Source organism: Cyprinus carpio, chromosome B22, assembly GCF_018340385.1.
Source record: "Cyprinus carpio isolate SPL01 chromosome B22, ASM1834038v1, whole genome shotgun sequence".
Classification (NCBI taxonomy): Eukaryota; Metazoa; Chordata; class Actinopteri; order Cypriniformes; family Cyprinidae; genus Cyprinus; species Cyprinus carpio.
The window spans coordinates 22,223,350-22,242,427 of NC_056618.1; the positions used below are offsets into that span (position 1 = coordinate 22,223,350).

Below are 19,078 nucleotides of genomic sequence, written 5' to 3' on the forward strand. Positions count from 1 at the left end.
GACATAGATACAAGCATCAAACTGTGTAGAAATTAAAGTGACATTTTGAAATACTTCCCGAATTCATGGCTGTGAACAGTCACTCGACTAGCAGCCATTAGCAGTCTTCAAACGCCCACGGCCCGAAGCCTGCTGCCAGATAGACTCAAAATGAGGCTTTAGTTCACAAATGTGTGGCGTTTTTGCAGTTCACATTTTGTTGGTTGTCAGGGAAAGAGAATCGTCGACACTTGATTTACTTTTTTGGAGCTGTTAAAAGCAGTATTTTTGTCCCAGAATAACAATCTGCACCACACTGCAGAAGACTAATTGGAAATATGCACTTGAGAGAAATTATAAAAGAAGACGAACAAGCTAAAGCAAAATTAGTCTTTTATTTTGTTCTGGTCTTTGAAATCGTGTTTACATTGTAAAAGAATAATGTACAACCCACTACATTGTATTTTATTGTCCATTCAGTATGTTTGTGAAAAGCAAACAAAGCTCTAACATTGTTAGATTTTCTTTACACACTGCTCCAAAAATATATTTATATTTTTTTTTAAGCAAGAAAGTAGTTTACATCATGTATATGTCCAAAGAGGTAGAATACTTCAATCAAATAAGATTCTCCCAAAACATATATATACACATAATTCATAACACCATCTGGAATGTACAGAGTGCTACAGGACTAACAGATACAGAACAGTCAATCAAGGTATAATTGCATAAACTTGTACTGGAGTATTTTGTTCAAAAATAAACTCACAGGTTAAAAAAAAACCAAAAGAAAATTTTAACAAAAAATGCTCAAAATAAGTACTTCCTGTATGACTGACTTTACTCTGTGGAACACAAAAGATGATATTCAGAACAATGTTCATGCTGCTCTTTTCCATTCAATTAAATTAAGGCTGCTGAGGTCCAAACTTGCACCATATAAGTACTTTCTGCTGTTTTCAGAAGAAATGCGATACCGAAGTTTACCAAATGTGTACGATAGCTTTGCGTGACAAACAAAACGAAAACAAAAGTTACATTGCAATTTGCAGTAAGCTCTGCTGTAGATCTACGATTTCATTTCAATAGTTTTTTTAATGAAAATTTGCGCCAGATTTGACATCCTGATCGTAAACGTATTTTTTTCTTGCACATCATGACATTGACATCAAATCCAGAGCAACATGTTTTGATGTGATACATTTTTTTAACAAATTTTGAGGGTTTTTTTATTTATTTTTTTATTTATCACTGAATTGACAACTTGCAGTACTTTTATGGTGCTTTCATTATTAAGCACAACAGTACCAGTCCTTCAACAGAGCTCAGTTAATCGCGCAAAATCTTCTTTTGTGTTTCACAGAAGACATAAGGTCAAGTATGGAATGACATGAGGCTGACTGACTGCGTTTTAATTTTTATGTGAAGTAAAAAATCGAAAGGTTTTAACGTAAACCCCGCTGGTCACCTTTTAAGAACACTACGATAAATTATTTGCACTCGACTGTAAACATTCTAAAATAACCAAATTTGAAACAAACACTGAAACAACTTTTATCGGATTAGTTTGTACATTCATTATGTGCTCTAACATAAAGGGTTTTGTTATGCATATCATCGTCTACACAAAAGCTCATCTATTGTAATAGAGTTTGCGATTAATTATGTTTATATTAGTTTTCATTATTGTATATTTTAAGCAGTTTGAGCTACTTTATGTAAAAAAAACGGTGCATGTTAAAACCAGCAGCCAAAGGCTTGTAACTCGCTCGTACATTCTGAGATGTTATATAACAGATGTGCTGGTGAAATGAACACTCCTGAAAAGTGAAGTGTCGACGGTTGTGTTTTCAACAGCCCTTGATGCTCTCGAAATGCGTGCTAGCTCGGATCTGTATTAGTTTAATAATAATGCACATTATGATGTCACAATGGCTGGGAAAAAAGAAAACCAGTCCACCTTGTTACTCATACTGAACAAACAAGGCTCTTCATTTTCCAAAGAATTTGCTTGCAAATTGGTCGTGTTCTCATTAGCTGTCCGTCGTTGCATGGAGACAAACCAACCTTAAACCCCAAATGAAGAAAACACACTTTTTATGCGTTTCGCGGGTTGAAAATCCCTTTGAAGATGACACGTTGCTGTCAAACCATTTTGCACCTTTCAAATATAGCCCTCGCACTTGATATGTTCCTCAGTAAGTACACTCGGGAGACAAAAACGTGATTATTTAAGTCAGAACAAATTCCCTAATCACAAGATACACAAATATCAACAAACCTTGTCGTCGAGCATTAAGAATTGTAGATAAAATAGGACAAAAACAATACAAAATTCATTACCTAAAAATATTTAACTATGTATATATTCATACCTGGAGAGTATCTCTTTAAAAAAAGAAAAAAGAAAAGACATTTTGAAAGGACGGCCAAGGCAAGTTCGTGTCGTTTAACAGCATGCAGCAGATTCTAGATCAGCCCTGTCGTAGCAGGACGTATCATACCATGAGGCTGACAGTTCAGTCTCAAAGCATTTCCTTTCAGCTTCGTTCCTCTTTTACAACAAGAAGTCAGCAAATCGGTGGTTACAGTGAAGGCGTCAAGGGTCGGAACCAGGCCAGCAGCATGGGACGGGGGTTAGCGGAAGGTGGCAGCTTTAGTACTGAACATACTCAGACTGAAGGGACTGCAAAAGAGGGGGAAAAACAGAAGATGTAATGATTACGACGCTGAACGTAATTACAGAAAATTACATGGCAGAGGGTAGTTAAATAATAGTCTAAAAAGCCAACCTGAGACATTACTATCACAGCCCTCGCAGATGTAAATGAGGGTGAGATGAGAATAAAAAGTCAAAGCTTAGAGAGGATATAAATTTGCATTAAATGTGTGTGTGAATTTGTGCCGAAACAAAAAAAAGACACTTAAGTTAGAAGACACAGGTGTACAACATGCATAGATGAATGCTAATTATTTATAATTGCATCACAGCAGGGGGGAATGGAAAAATAATGTGTACAGCAGACAAACGTGAAGCAATAGAAAGCATTTTGTTCTATTTTGTGTCGTCAGATTACAAACGTTTGATGCATACTTGATACATACATAAGGTTCGCAATCTTTGCGTTGTTTAAACATGCAATAAGAATATCTTGACGAATATGTAAATTCCACTTGATTGTAAACATCCTTAAAACAGAAGATTTTTTTTTTTTTAATTTTAGTACAACCCTTGCTAAATCACATTAATTCGTACATTATGATCGCTAACATAAAAGGTTTTTGTTATTAACGTCATTGCCTACCCAAAGCAAAAGACAAAGCAATAGAAAGCATTGTTTTATTTTGTCGTCCGTTTACCAACATTTGATCAACGTTTTAGTAACAGCAAATTTGCATTCACTCAAAATCGTAAACTTTTCGCATACAGCTACTTAACATAGTTTGAACTTCTGATAGGAATATTTTCCCGAATGTTTGAATTTGTACTTGACTGTAAAGATCTTGAAAATGGACGCTTTAACAGTAAAAAATCTTACAAACATTTTAACAACGTTCTAATAAAACGCTGCGCATACGGCTGCTTAACGTTGTTTGAACTTCTGAAAGGAATATCTTGATGAATGTTTACATCTCAGCTAACATTCTAAAATCTGATGATTTTGCAATAAATCAGTACAAAAATAACTGAATTTGAGTAAGCAACTCCCGCTAAAGCAACCTTTTCGGATTAGTTCGTTATGAGTACTAACATAAAGGCTTTTGTTATTCATATCATTGCCTACACATAAAACACCTGACAAACACAGCAACAGAGAGCACAGTTTTTTGTGTTGTCCACTTACAAACTTTGATCAACGTTCTAAACACATAATCCAATTAATTCAAAATTGTAAAACGTTGGGCATACGGCTACTTAACGCTGTTTGAACATCCGATTGGAATATCTAAGCAAACGTGCAAGAATTTCATAGGAAGCCCCACAAAAGTTCACAAGTTCTACACGATCTACAGATGTTCGTTTAGCAAATATCATTTAATTTATTAAACTAATTTTATTAGGCTTTCAGCTACCTGAGAATATAGTTCAAGCCACTCCATTTAACATATTATACCACATTTAAAATCATTCCATAGAATTCCAAAGGGCAGAACATTCTAAAAAAAGGTGTTCACTTTTAATGAGAGTTGCATTTAAAGTCCAACAACATGATAATGCTGTGAAATAAGAAACTTTATGCTAATTTATGCTATTTTTAGCAGCAATAAAACTCATGACATCTTAACTGTAATGACAGTAAAGAAGGTGACTGCAAACGCAGTCAGCTGAGCGCCCTTTGAGGATGAACGTTTAACAGAGCACAGTGCTGCTGTCAGAGCAAGATGGAAAGTGATATTCATCATCACTGCAGCGCAACTTTGATTCAGTCGTGCTACATGTGTAGGCGTTGTGATGTTCTCAACAAAGACAGCACACTACACTCCAGAACGGTGAAGATATGAGCCAATCGTCAATCACATAAACAGAAAAAGAAAGTCTAGAGAGTTGTGAAATCACATGATTAACACGTACAGTAGCATATTCATAAAATAACCTTTACTCACAATGGACAAAAAGCACCAACAGGAAATTGTAAGGGGAACTACCAATCTCCTTCCAAAAGGACAACTTACAAGAAGTCTGGAGATGGTCCAAGAACAACAGACCACTAAAATCAAGCTCACAACTTTTCCGTCCGGCCTGAGCGCCCTCAGGTCAGGCCATACTCCAATGCATTTTCATTGCATCGGTCAAGCATTTCTCATAACCCTAGACCTGTTCGACATCTTCCTTTTCCAATCGTAGCTCTATAAAAGGTGTTATTATGTTAAAATAAAAACAAGCAGAGTCAAGGACTGATTCACAGGAAACACAGGGAGGAGTTTAACGCTTTTGGACGTGGTATAACAAACACACATATGGAAGTGAGCGGCAAGGTTTCTGGCATCAGTTTAACCAAAATACGAATCAACCCTAAGGGTCTGAGGTTTCAAGACGAAGATGACAGGAAGTACAGAACTACTTGAAGCGAGGGACCATTTGTCTGATGGATTCAAACGAATACTGAATATTGTAGCGTACACCACTCCCTTTGCATCAAACAGCAGCATTGATATGGCATTAGTACTTGTTAGTAGACATGTTACTGCCAAACCAGACTAAAGCTTTCAGCCTGCCACCGTATTCCACTACATTATCCCTGCTCTGGCTTTTTAATATTTGTTTATTTAGTATTAATTTTCTTCTCCTCAGAGCATCAGCGTGGGATGCAACACAGAGTTAAAGAGCGACGGATTAGCTCAAAATTAAAAAATTAGTCTCATCCTGACCACTCGATTAAAGCTCACTTGACAATAGTAATTAGGTAAATATTAGATCATCTGAGTGAGAGCTTTATGAGCACTGCTAGAGACAGATGCTACACAGAGTGAGATGTGACGGCTGTAGAAGTGAGGGATGCGCACGTGAGTGTGTTAATTGCTAAAAATTGAGGACATGCAACATGCTCAAGATAAGAGTTTAAACGAATCTGTTAGGAAAATCTGACTAAAACAGACAAGATTGCAAACGAGCATGTGTTAGATCAGGGTGAGGTAGGAAGAAGTTAGAAAAAAAAAGGTTTCTCCTAGAAAAATGTACCATGTTAACCACAGTTTCCACTAAAACACCACTGATATGACTGTAAAACATAATAAATAAGGAATCTTGTTTGAGCAGTTCAAGATGACTCCAGAATTAGAAATGTAGTCGTGTGTTTGCAGTTGACTTCCAAAATCTTGTGTTGTGAACATGTGATATTTATTAATAATACTAATCAAGATTTAATCATTATATTAAACATAAGCTAAAATAATTATGTATTTTAAAAATAAAAATTACATTAATTACATTGAAAAATATTTACATTTTTATTTTCATTTTTCAGTAAATATTTGGTGAATAAGTGTTTATGTTATTTGATTTCACATTCATTTTATGCATATCTCATTGTTCATTATTAACATAATATATAATGGATAAAATTTAATGACAAATAATTTGAAATCGCATTCATTCGTATATATATATATATATAGGTTCGTAAATCAAGCATTAACAAATACATTTTATTAAATTATACATAATATTTGTAAATATAAATCATTACATTAAACTTTTTATATTAATTCATATAATTCAAACTTTAGAAATGTGCAGTATGAAGTCATATAACCATGTTTGCTTGCACTTGTCATTTCAAAACTCTGACTTGAGAACTTATTACATTAATATTATAATACATTTAATAAAGGAAAATAAAATGCTTAAATGTGTATTTAAAATTATATTCACTTTATTATTATACAATTAATCAAATTACAATTCTAAACATTTAATATTTTCATTTCACGAATATCTTCAATTTTCATTTTTAGATTTTTCAGTAAATATTTTGTGAATTTGTTGTTAAATAGTTATTAATTTTAGTTAATTTCAGTAATGTTGTGCATGTCATGTTCTCATTTAATTACAAAATATATAATGGATATAATTTAATGACAGAAAAATAGATATATATATCTAAAACATACAATTAAAAAAAAAAGATGAAATATTAAATATTTGATTAAATTTCAAATATTAACTTTAAAAAGTAATTTTAATCGATTAAATTATACATATAAAAGTGTTATTACATTAAATTATAAATATACTTTTTATTAATTGATTGAAAAAATATCAGCGTACATATATTCACCATTCTCCACTAGCCATCCTTTTTTATTAAGTCATACTGGTAACTATGGCATTTTGGCAGAAACCGACAGTTAGTATGGTAAATTTTCTGAAATGCTGCTGCTGGGTGTGTTTATCTCGGGAGGTTTGATGGGAGGAGACATGACTTACAGGAATGGACCGGCTGAGGTATCGTGCCGAGAGCCCGCTCAGCCCCATCGGGGGGCTTCTGTGGTGCCCCTGTTCAATGGCCCCCAGCCTTCCATTGGTGGAAGGTCCACTCGGGCTGGTGTTGTTGAGATTGTAGGTCAGGCTTTTTGTCCCGCTGCTCGGGTTCACCCCGTTGCTGTTCGGGGTGCTGGTGCTGTTATACTGACTGTTGTTGTTGTTGACCTCATAGTGGTAATTGTGGGTGGCGACCGGGCCGCTGTAGCCCATGCGGACAGGGAGGGAAGTGAACGAGGAAGGGGAAGGAGGTTTCCCAGAGCTGTTGGCTTCGCCATTTGGTTCGTACAGGTTACCCAGAGAGCTGGCTAACCTGGTGCTGGAGGATGGGAGGGAGGGAAACACACATGAAGGGTGGAGGACAGGGAAGACACATACTCGTACCCATATTTACACCGCAGGACACCGAAACCATGAAAATCTGTCTGATAATGGGACAAGGAACTGCTGTATTTTTTGCTGTTAAAATCATCAAACTTATTCAATACTGATCATTTTTCTAATTGTAAATATAGTTTTATTATTAGTAAATTAAAATATTTAATGTAATGTAAATTATGTAATGGAAGTATGTATTTTTAGTGCTGGGCAACGATTAATCGCATCCAAAATAAACATTACTGTATCAAATAATTATGTATATATAAATACACACATATACAATTAATACATAAAATAAAAACATATAAATTTAAAAATATAAAAAAAAATATATAAATAATATAAAAATAAATATATTTATATATAATATATATATTGTAAATACATGTAAATATTTTCAAAATGTATGTCATTTTATATACATAATAAATATACACAGTACACACGTATTATATAAGCAAAAACTTTTATTTTGGATGCGATTAATCGCGATTAATCATTGCCCAGCACTAGTATTTTTATATTTATGTATATAAAAGTAAATTATTCAGCTGCATTATCCAAGTCAACTATTAAATTATGCAATCATTAAAATAATACAAATTTGAATTTTATCATATATCGTGTAATATTGTTGTTATATATTATTTTTTTCTTTTACATTTTTTATAGGTTATGTGATAACGTTCTATCATTTTTCAAATGTTACAGGAAAGTACCTTTTGAATGTTTTCTGAACAATCTGACAAGTAGACTAAAGAGTAGTTAGACAATCTGGAACATTTAAAAAAATTATAAATTACATTTTTGTGCTAATGTTTTGATAGCGTTATAAACTAGATAACCAGAATTTTGTATAAAAAGTGTTATTTCTCTATTTTACCATTGCAATTTTTTATATATATTAAAATGTTTATGTATAAACATAATAATGTGGGAATATTGCTGTTTATTAGCAGATATTTTTGTATTTGTTCATATAAACGAAAACTATGAAATTTTACACACAATACAGTGTTTTATACTTTTAAAAGTGATGCATTACAATATTGTGTTTCTCCCTAAAAAAAGTAACTAATTGCGTTACTAAGTTACTTCTTATGGAAAGTTGCTGGAATTTTTTTTTTTTAATATTTTTGGCAAATTTTTTTTTTTTAATATTTTTGGCAAATGTGAAAGTAGAAATAAGTACCTATTGTCATTTTTTTTTTTTTTTTCTTTATAAAAGCCCTGATCAGATTCCCCAGGCTGAAGGAATTCATTTTTGTGAAGTAAAACGATTTTTTTTTTTTTTGTAATTTTTTTTGTGTGCCATTTTTGCATTTTTATTAGGATATATTGAAAAGAAACGAGGTGGGGGTGGGGTGGGGGGTGTATCGGGAAAGGTCCGTGAGCCAGGACTCAAACTCGGGTCCCCGAAAGCGCAACAGCGCTATATATCGGCGCGCTGCCCACGAGGCTAGCGGCACTGACAACTGCCGTTACTTGTTTGAAAAAGTAACTCATATTTTCTTGTAAAATAAAAAGTAATGGATTACTTTACTAGCTACTTGGGAAAAAGGTAATCTGATTACATTACTTGTAATGCATTACCCACCAACATATATACATACATATAAAAATTAAAGTTCAAATCACCCAGCCCTACTCCAGAGAGTGTTTTCAACATGGTTTGAACAGTACTAGAAAGCAGTGGGTATGCACTTGGTCCAAAAATACATGTCTGTGACCCGATAGGTGCTGGTTTGGAGAGAGTGATAGAGTAGTAGGTAGGTGATATAACTCTGGATATCTGATTACATAAACAGCAGGGAACGAGTCGCTTGAAACCAACAGCACTGAGCAACCAACTTGGTTCCTTGCGTTTACGGCCCTCTGTTTCAGAGCACAGGGTAATCACAGAGAGGAAAGAAGGCCACCAGGGAACTGGGAGGACATGAAGTAGAGGGGAGAGAAAGAAAGAAGGAATAAGTTAGACAAAAGAGCTGGAAATAAAGAGTCAACAAAGAGTAAGAGGTGCACGAGTGAGAGAATAGGCAGAAGGAAGAAAGAAATGGAAAGTGTAGAAGATTGGAGGAAAGCTGATTAGAGGGAGGTCAGGCTCACCTCTTGAGGTTGGTTGATGAAGATGAAGAGCGGCCAATTCGTTTGGCAGAGGCAGAGACGGAGGAGGGTGGTGGGACTTTAAAGGATTTGAGGGGGGAGATGGAGCCCTGGTCAGCGGCTGCTGCTTTCACTCGACTGTAAAACACACAAACACAGACACAAAAACACAGTCAACTTCAAAACAGACCCAGATTGCTTATTCAAAATGTTAATGTTAACAGCAGTTTCTTCACTGCATGCATGTGCAAATATAGACACACACACCTCAATAAAAAAAAATCGTACAAATAATTTATTAATATTTGTACATTATAAATTAAACTACAGAGAGTCTGACTCCTAACCCTAAGGTTGTGGGTTCGAGTCTCGGGCCGGCAATACCACGACTGAGGTGCCTTTGAGCAAGACACCGAACCCCCAACTGCTCTCCGGGCGCCGCAGCATAAATGGCTGCCCACTGCTCCAGGTGTGTGTTCATGGTGTGTGTGTTCACTGCTATGTGTGTGCACTTTGGATGGGTTAAATCCAGAGCACGAACTCCGAGTATGGGTCACCATACTTGACTGTATATCACTTCACTTTCACTGTCACTTTTTCACTTTCAAGTTATGAGCATACATATGAAAGTAAACTAAAATTAGTATAATAAATACATTTCAAAATGCTTAAAATTCAACATTAACATAAGCAACCCCCCCCCCCCCCATGGTGAATCTGAAGTTAAAAGAAAGCAAAAGTAAGCTGTTATTAAAAAGATCTGAATAAACAAGATACTGTGATCTGGGCTATTTCTGTAAATCTGACTACTAAGACGTCAATCAACAAAATCCTCCCCCAAAGTGCCAGACTGTCTGTCCATGATTACCGAAACTTCCCCATACTAAAAACATTTCTAAGAGCTGATAATATTGTAGCCAAACACATCTGCTGGGAATTTAACTGATTAGAAGAAATTTCAGAAATATGGAGATCTCACTTTCGTTACATTCTGTACAAGCGGGGAACCAGGGCATTATGTTTTAAAGAGGCTTTGTTCGAAGAAAAATAAACCAGGTAAAAGAAATGGAGGAAAGTTACAGGCGAGGATCCAACATTTCAGGAATTTGGCACTGTGGTCTAGTATATTGAACCTTTCTGCTCATACAGGAATTCTAATTTAGTTTTCTCTTTAGTTTCAGTGTCAGTTTTTTTCTTCAGGTCTTCATTCTTCAGTGCTCTTTTCTTTATTAGTTGCCCTCCCTAATGCTAATCACAATCTCCCACACAGTTCCTTCTCCTTTTTCACCCACTCCAAAAACTCCTATTTGACTCACAGTTTAATCTCAATGAAATAACTGACAAGATATAGTCGATGAAGGGTTTTTGTCAACAATAGCATGTTTTTTAGAATAAAAATGTACAAAGAACTTATGCAAATTACTGAGTAATCTCAAATTTAAAATATATACACACACATTTTTAATTCTGAACACTCTCTCTCTCTCTCTCTCTGTATATATATAGAATATATATATAATAGTAATATATATATAGAATATATAAATGAGCATTTTTTCTCATTCAAAATAAAATTAAAAGAAATATACAATTAAAATAACATAGAAAATTACTTAACTTATACATTATTTAAATATCCATCTACTTTCCAAACAAGTTGTCTTATGTAGAGTCATGGGTAAATTTAAATAATATAAATACGAATAAAATGTATTTGGACATTTGTATTTTATTATTATTTTCTATTTATTTAGAATTCTTTAATCAATGAACTAACTATATATATATATATATATATATAGATATATTATATATATTATATATATAATATATATATAATATAATACAGTACAGACCAAAAGTTTGGAAACATTACTATTTTTAATGTTTTTGAAAGAAGTTTCTTTCTGCTCATCAAGCCTGCATTTAAAGCATAAATACAGAAAAAAACTGTAATATTGTGAAATTTATTACAACTTAAAATAATAGTTTTCTATTTGAATAAACTTTAAAAAAAATACTTTATTCCTGTGATGCAAAGCTGAATTTTCAGCATCCATTACTCCACAGCCTTCAGTGTCACATGTAACATCCAGTCTATCACATGTTCATTTAGAAATCATTCTAATATTCTGATTTATTATGATGTTGGAAACAGTTCTGCTGTCTAATATATTTGATGAATAAAAGGTTAAAAAGAACTGCATTTATAAAAAAAAAAAAAAAAATCTAATAAATAATATATATATAATAATATATTTTCTTTACTATCAATTTTATCAATTTATACATCCTTGCTGATAAAGTATTGATTTTATTTAAAAAAAAAGAAAAAAAAAAATTTATGACCCCAAATTACTGACCAGTAGTGTATGTTATTACAAAATATTTATTTTTTAAAAACTATCTTTTTTTTTTTTTTTTTTTAGTATCCTAAAAAAGTATCACATGTTATGAAAAAATATTAAGCAGCAGAACTGTTTCCAACTTTGATAATGAATCATCATATTAGAATGATTTCTAAAGGATCATGTGATAATGATCCTAAAAATTCAGCTTTGCATCACAGAAAACTAAATGATCATTTAAAGTATAATAAATGTAAAAAACAATTATTTTAAATTGTAATAATATATCACAATATATATTTTTTTTCTGTATTTAATAAATGCAGGCTTGATGAGCAGATTCTATCAAAAACATTAAAAATAGTAATATTTATATTGGTAACTGTATATATATATATAAACTACATATAGTAAGGAAGTAATTTAATTTGTTTCCTGTTAATTAGTAATTTGCACATGCTTTATAATAATTTACAAGATAGACCTTTTCTATGATTTATTGGACAAACTAAATTTAATCCCTATGCAACAAGAAAATTATTTTATATAAATCTGAAATATATAATACCTAATAAATTACTCATCTATAACAAAATAAAAATAAATAAATAAATAAATAAATCTCTATCAGCTTGACATAAAACAAACTATTTATATATATATAGAGCTCATCCTTCATTCTCATGAGAAGGAGCTGCGACAGGAAGAGTAGGAGGGCCAGTTACGTCCGAGAGGCCTCTTCAACTCGCCGCTCTTCATGGGAAATTAATTAAGGGCTGCGCATTTGCTCACAAAGGGGTGTTTAATTTACATCTGGGTTAAACGTGCTAAAACGGGGCCTGTTCAAATTATTGACGACATCATCATGTACACGAGGATGCGGCGTCCTGTTCTCATCGAGTGGTACTTTAAGATCTCGTTTTAATAGCGTTGTGTGAAAGGAGGGGCTGAAAATAAAGATACGCCGGGGTATCATTTGTCTTTGAGTGGCTGAAGTACATAAAACGGAAAGCGCAAGTAGGCTGTGTTTGTTCCTTGGGCTATTTTTTCTAAATCTGGAGAGGTCTGAGGTAAAACAGCCAGTGTAGTGAGCCAGCAGCTTACGTAAAGCATTTATTTTTTTAACTGGAGTTCATTTATAAAGGTTAGATGAGATTTCATACGCCAAAAACAGGCCACATGAACATTTTCCAACAGGTGGTTGTGCTACTGTATCTTTAAGACTAAGTTATATGTAAATGACCTCTGTTATGGCCTCTAAAGAGAAACTTGGGGGGAAAAAAGTTACCTGAGAGGCTGAGATGCAGACCTAGTGTGTATCTTCATGTCCTCGAGTCTGTTGGAAGAACACTGAGATGTCACCGGGTTCAAGTTTAATGATTGCATCCCAAATGATGTGTACTACATACTGTTTTTGAAAGAAATTAGTATGTAGCATGCATACTGTGCACACTATGCACAGTTAATGCACACACTAATGCATTTTTAGTATGCATTCATTACCCAGATTATCTACTACATTTCCACTGTGCCGTACACAAGCTGAGCACTCTGTGTGGAATATTATATCCCACAATCCAATGTGCTGAACTTTATCTTCAATTTATAATATGATAAATCAAACCACAATTTTTAATCGCCTTTTACAAATGATGAGACCGAGAGACATTTCTAAAATAATCATGTTTCTGAGGTAACATGAGGATGCTAGTTGCATACAAAGTAGTGAAGTCACTTTTAAAATGTTGAGCATACTATTTTTCTTAAAATAGTACACAGTATACATATACACTGGGTAGTATGCAAAAAGCAGTATGGTAGTAATCAATTTCAAGCTAAGCATTCAAGCTATACATAATAAAATAAGTACAGAGTATGCATACTTTGCAAAGTATGTGTATGTTTAGTATGCGTTAAATATCCAAATGATCTACTAAATTTGCTAAACTGGACAGTATACCAGATTACACTGCATGGAATACTGTATCCCACAATGCAACGCTCTCAACTTGTTCCAACAAGTTACAACATTCTGGCACAAAACTGGGGTGATTAACTGGCTACTCACAAAGAAGTATAAATTAGTTTAGAATGTTTTGCATACTACTTTAACAAAAAAAAGTACACAGTATAGATTATACACTGCATAGTATGCAATGAGCTGTATATGCTTGTGTTCCATTTCAAATGTAGGACTCTTAAAACCAGCGATATAAAAGCAGAAAGCAGAATGTTTCTTGAGGGTTCGCCCATCCTGAGGTACAGGGAAAGCATCTCTCCAAGTCGCCATGTTACTATGCCAACCAGCTCTGCGCCTGGTACATCAGCGCTGTGTTCTTTTGTATTTATTTCAGCTTAGTGTCTTGCATTTAAGAGTGGACTAGAAACAGTAACCGTGGCCTGCAGTCATTTAGCTCTTCACTGAGCTAAAAGCTAATGGAAGTTGAAAGAGTCGTGATAAAAGGCTTCATTCATAAACGGAAGGAACGAGTGTCATTTATGTAATGCGACTCATTACGTTGCGTATATAAAGACTTGAATAGAAGATGGGATATTGGTCTTGGACCAGCTTTGCTTTGCTTTTTATGTCCAGGTTGAGATTCAGGCCCAGAATAGAATACTGCATCATGAAATGTCTCTGAGTGCAATTTATAATGCAACAAGTACGAGTTGTATTCTCGGTGTGGCCACAGGGGGCGCTATTGCATGTTGCGCAATAGTTAAACCGATTAACGTTTGATTGTCCTTCAGAAGATCAAGGGAACTGCGTCTTACCTTATGGCTCCGGTGGTCGCAGACCTCGGCTGCCGTCGAACCTTTAGGGCACGCAGTTTGTCTCCTTGCGTCATACCGAGATCGTTCTCTGCATAATCGTTCTGTTGAGAGTTAGAGGTTATACTCTTCTCAGTCAGGTTTCACAATTAATAAACTAAATTAAGTAGTATAATACCAATATTAAAATTATGCCCAATATTAAAGTTATTAAACAATTTTTATATAATATTTTTTAATGTATGTAGTGGTTACCACTCCAACATCATACTCTTTTTTTTTTTTTTTTTTTTGGGTCAGATTTTGAAAATATTAAACTTTCGAGTAGTATTAAATTACAGTTATTAAAATTTTGACTATTTTTGTTATATTATAAATTTTTTATTCAACGGATATAGTGGTTACGACCAACTCCAACATCATACTCCGTTTCTCTGTCAAAAATCAAAAATAATAAAATATCGATTTAAAGTAGTAAAATATCAATATTAAAACCTTGGCCAACATTGCTAAGGCGATATTTTTGTATTAATTTTATTTATATTAGATTTGTATTTCTTTACTCAATTTATATGGTAGTTACATCCCTCTCCAATATCACACTCTTTTTCTGTTTCAGGTTTTAAAAACATGAATTTATTCAGTATTAAAATACCGATATTTAAATTCTAGACAACATATTTTTTCAGGTGATAAATATTGTCATGTTTCATGGCTAATAACCGCTAAAGTGCTGACATTAAAATTCTGTATTATTTTGTCTATTTGCACAAATTATTAAAGGAGCATCTTATGCAAACTACTTTTTTAATACTTACTTACTTATTTTGAACATTAATTTACATTTCTATATATAACATTTTATACATAATATACAATTATATACACATTTTTTTAATTCATATTTATTTATTTAGACAAAATGAAGCATTAATTTAACATTTAAACACTAAAAACTTTATTAGTTGTTGAATTTAGGTATCACAACATAATTCAACATAATACTGTACATTTAAATCTAAATGTAAAAAATTAGGAAATGAGCATAAGCAATTAAATATCCACTATCGACAACTGTGATCTATTAGAAATACCTAATATATTGGCCGATAATTGATATGGTACTGTTATATTGTGCATTCCTTATTTTTAAATAAATACAAAAATCAAAATTGGCCCAGCAGGCCTCACCTCCTCCATACGGTCCAAGCTGTGTGATTTAAAGATGGAGGTGTTGATGGAGAGGTTGTCCATACTGGAGATGAGATGAGGCACAGATCTGTCCTCATACTGCCGCTGCTTGGAGCGGTGGATATCTCCATGTGCCCAGAGACTCGCCTGCTTCCTGTACAGGCACAAAGAATAAAGTTCCCAATCAATGTCTTGTGCGTATCTTGTTTTGCACAAATAATTCAGCCGAATGGGAAGAAATGCCAATGCAAGATAACGGACACTTTGTATCCAGCACACAGGAACGGAATCTCCCACATCTCACAATGGCCTAAAGAGGAAAATATGCCTAAAGATAACGTTCATTTGTCTTGCGGTGGGCATTCTCTCGCGCTGCGGCCCGCAGCATCGTGTCAGTCCATCAAAACACTTGAGAGATTAGCTTCAACTGACCTTCACATGACCAGTGCTCTGTTTTAACTCAAACATGACAGAAGTGAACCATGGTCTGGTTATATGGTGCACGCAAGGCCTTAATGATACACAAACGCTGAATCAGACTCAACGTACCCTCCTTTTCCCAAGCCAGAGCTGGATGATTCAGCCAAATGTGGAACATCTGCTGAACTCTCTGATCTACTTGGCAAACGAGTGCACTCTCAAAAAAACCTCTTACGCTTTTGACAATACACGACTCTGAGCTAAAGTTAGAGCACTTGTCAACATTATGTAAATGTAATGAACAATAAAGAGAGGAAAAAAGCCTCAGGAAGGTGTTAAAAGCCCAAAAGTGGTGCATTGTGGATCATTTTCGGGGCTTACTCTTCTAGGTAATGCTGCTGGGGTCCAATAATAGAGCCGGGTCTGCAGATGCGGATCCAAGCGATGGCTTCAGCAGCCGTGAAGCGGTAGTGCTTCATCAGGTAGCAGCCAATCAGAGTCCCCGTCCGGCCTAAACCCGCTGTGATTGGTTGAAAAAAGGTCATAGGTGTTTAAAATGCATATATTATTATAAAAATATTATCTATTAACAATTAAAAACAAAAAATTTTGGGGGGCTCATTGGTGCAATTCTTAGGTATCTTAAATGGTTAGTTCACCCCAAAATGAAAATCACTCAAATTCTAATTTTAATGAAGTCTTTACTAGCTTTCTGGGCCTTGATCGTGGTAGTTGTGTTGCTGTCAGAAAGCTCCCGGATTTCATCAAAAATATCTTAATATGTGTTCCGAAGATGAACGAAGGTCTTACAGGTTTGTAACAACATGAGGGTGATTAATGATAGAATTTTCATTTTTGGGTGAACTGACCCTTTAAGGCCACATTACCATAACACTGATGAACATTTTGGTTCGCTTTGAGACTGACCTCAATAATAGAGCATTTTAATGTTTAATGCTGCATAAAAACAAAGCCATTTTGACAATTATCCTCTTTTTGCGCAAAATAAGTAGGTCAATGAGGCTACTGTGTCATTTGCGTGGCTGTATTTCCATGTCTTTGATTAAAGTGGCGTCTCACCCTTGCAGTGCACGGCCACCGCTCCATCCGTGCTCTCGCAGACGTGCAGGAAGCGGCGGGTGATGACGTCGCTGGGCGTGCTGCCGTCCACGAAGAACAGGTCGTAATGGTCAAAACCGGCGTCTGTGAAGCGCTTGGCGTCGTAGATCTTCTTGTTGAGGCGTACTATGGTGGTGACGTTGTGCTTGCGGAAATATGGGAAATAAGCCTCAGGGGCATGTAGAGGGTAACCTGTCACACACGAGAGCAGGAATAACATAAAATAACAAGAATAACAGAATTTTTAGCTAAATATGTATGGTCACACTATTTTAAAGTCCAACTCTCACTATAACAAAACAATTAACTTAACTATGACTCTTGCCTCAATAAACTCCTAATTTGCTGCTTGTTAATAGTTAATAAGGTTGTTGTTAAATTTAGGTATAGGGTTGGAATAGATATATAAAATATGCACACACAATGCTTAAACTACAAGTAAAAAAAAACACAAAATATTAAAAAAAAAAACACTCATATACAAAAATATAAAAAACAAAACCCAATACTAAAGACATAAAAATAAAAAAATAGAGAGAGAGAGAGAGAGAGAGAGAGAGAGAAATAAACATAAAATTACTAGAGAGAGAGAGAGAGAGAGAGAGATTTTGCTTTTAAACTGCAATCAATATTTATTAAGTTATAATAAACATAAAATTACTCATTAATACATTTATTTAATATATATTTCCCATATTTAGATATAATAATGGGGAATTAATTCAACATGTTTTTAAAGATGTATTTTAATTTAAAATTACATATTCTGAATTAAAAAACAACAATACATACAACTAACTAAATATATATAAATATATATTTAATTTATATATTTTTTAACTAAAATAAAATGGGAAATAATTTGATGAATGTTTTTAAATATAAATATGTAATATTAATTTATAAATTAATAAAATTAAAAAAAAAAAAAAAAATACAAATAAATAAAAATCTAAAATTTCCCAAAAAAAGAAAAAATATATGAATATATATATACACATACATATAATTGAAAATCTAATATTTCCCATATTTAGACATAATATGGAAAGTAATGCTTCTATATTTCTTTAAAATTGCATATTTAAAAATATCAATAAATTTCAATGAAATACATAATTCCCATAATAAATTAAAAATTATAAAAAAAAACAATACAAAAAATAAAATATAAACTATATTCCCATATTTAGACATAACAATATGGGAAATAATAATAAAAAATCAATTAGGGCTGTCAAATGATTAATCAGGATTAATCACATCCAAAAAAAAAGTTTTGTTTACATAATATATGTGTGTATACTCTGTATATTTATTATGTATATATAAATACCACACACATGAATGTATATATTTAAGAAGAATATGTTATGTTTATATATTAAATATATTTATATATAATATAAAATATAAGAATATAAATATATAAATGTATATACATGTAAATATTTTCTAAATATATAATTTATGTGTGTGTATTTATTTATACATAATAAATATACCCTGTACACATACATATCTAATTAAATATAAACTATATTCCCATATTTAGACATAACAATATGGGAAATAATAATAAAAAATATATTAAATATACATTTTCCCATCATATTTAGACATAACAATATGGGAAATAATAATAAAAAATATATTAAATATACATTTTCCCATTAACCTGTCACAAAAAGGAAGTACATTTATACACATGCAATAAAAAAGAAGGACTTAAATCCCTATGAGCCCTAACTGAACCATTTGCTCTTAAAAACTACTTTTA

General features: G+C 33.2%; 1 protein-coding gene across 6 annotated transcripts in view; it reads right to left on the bottom strand.

Annotated features, from left to right (window-relative positions):
- Positions 1-885: 885 nt before the first annotated feature.
- The window catches only part of LOC109047770 (dual specificity protein phosphatase CDC14AB), a 43,323-nt gene continuing 25,130 nt past the window's right edge, over positions 886-19,078 (bottom strand). For 2 of the 6 annotated variants that reach the window (XM_042749894.1, XM_042749895.1), the window contains 8 exons: positions 17,260-17,490; positions 16,561-16,699; positions 15,760-15,913; positions 14,572-14,672; positions 13,085-13,132; positions 9,452-9,586; positions 6,911-7,283; positions 886-2,668 (listed from right to left, as the gene is read on the bottom strand). In XM_042749894.1, coding sequence (XP_042605828.1) covers positions 2,639-2,668; positions 6,911-7,283; positions 9,452-9,586; positions 13,085-13,132; positions 14,572-14,672; positions 15,760-15,913; positions 16,561-16,699; positions 17,260-17,490 — 1,211 coding nt within the window. In that variant the 3' untranslated portion in view covers positions 886-2,638. Of the gene's footprint in view, positions 2,669-6,910; positions 7,284-8,640; positions 9,272-9,451; positions 9,587-13,084; positions 13,133-14,571; positions 14,673-15,759; positions 15,914-16,560; positions 16,700-17,259; positions 17,491-19,078 lie in introns of those variants that run through there. The other 4 variants (XM_042749897.1, XM_042749899.1, XM_042749896.1 and 1 more) reach the window with 3 other exon arrangements.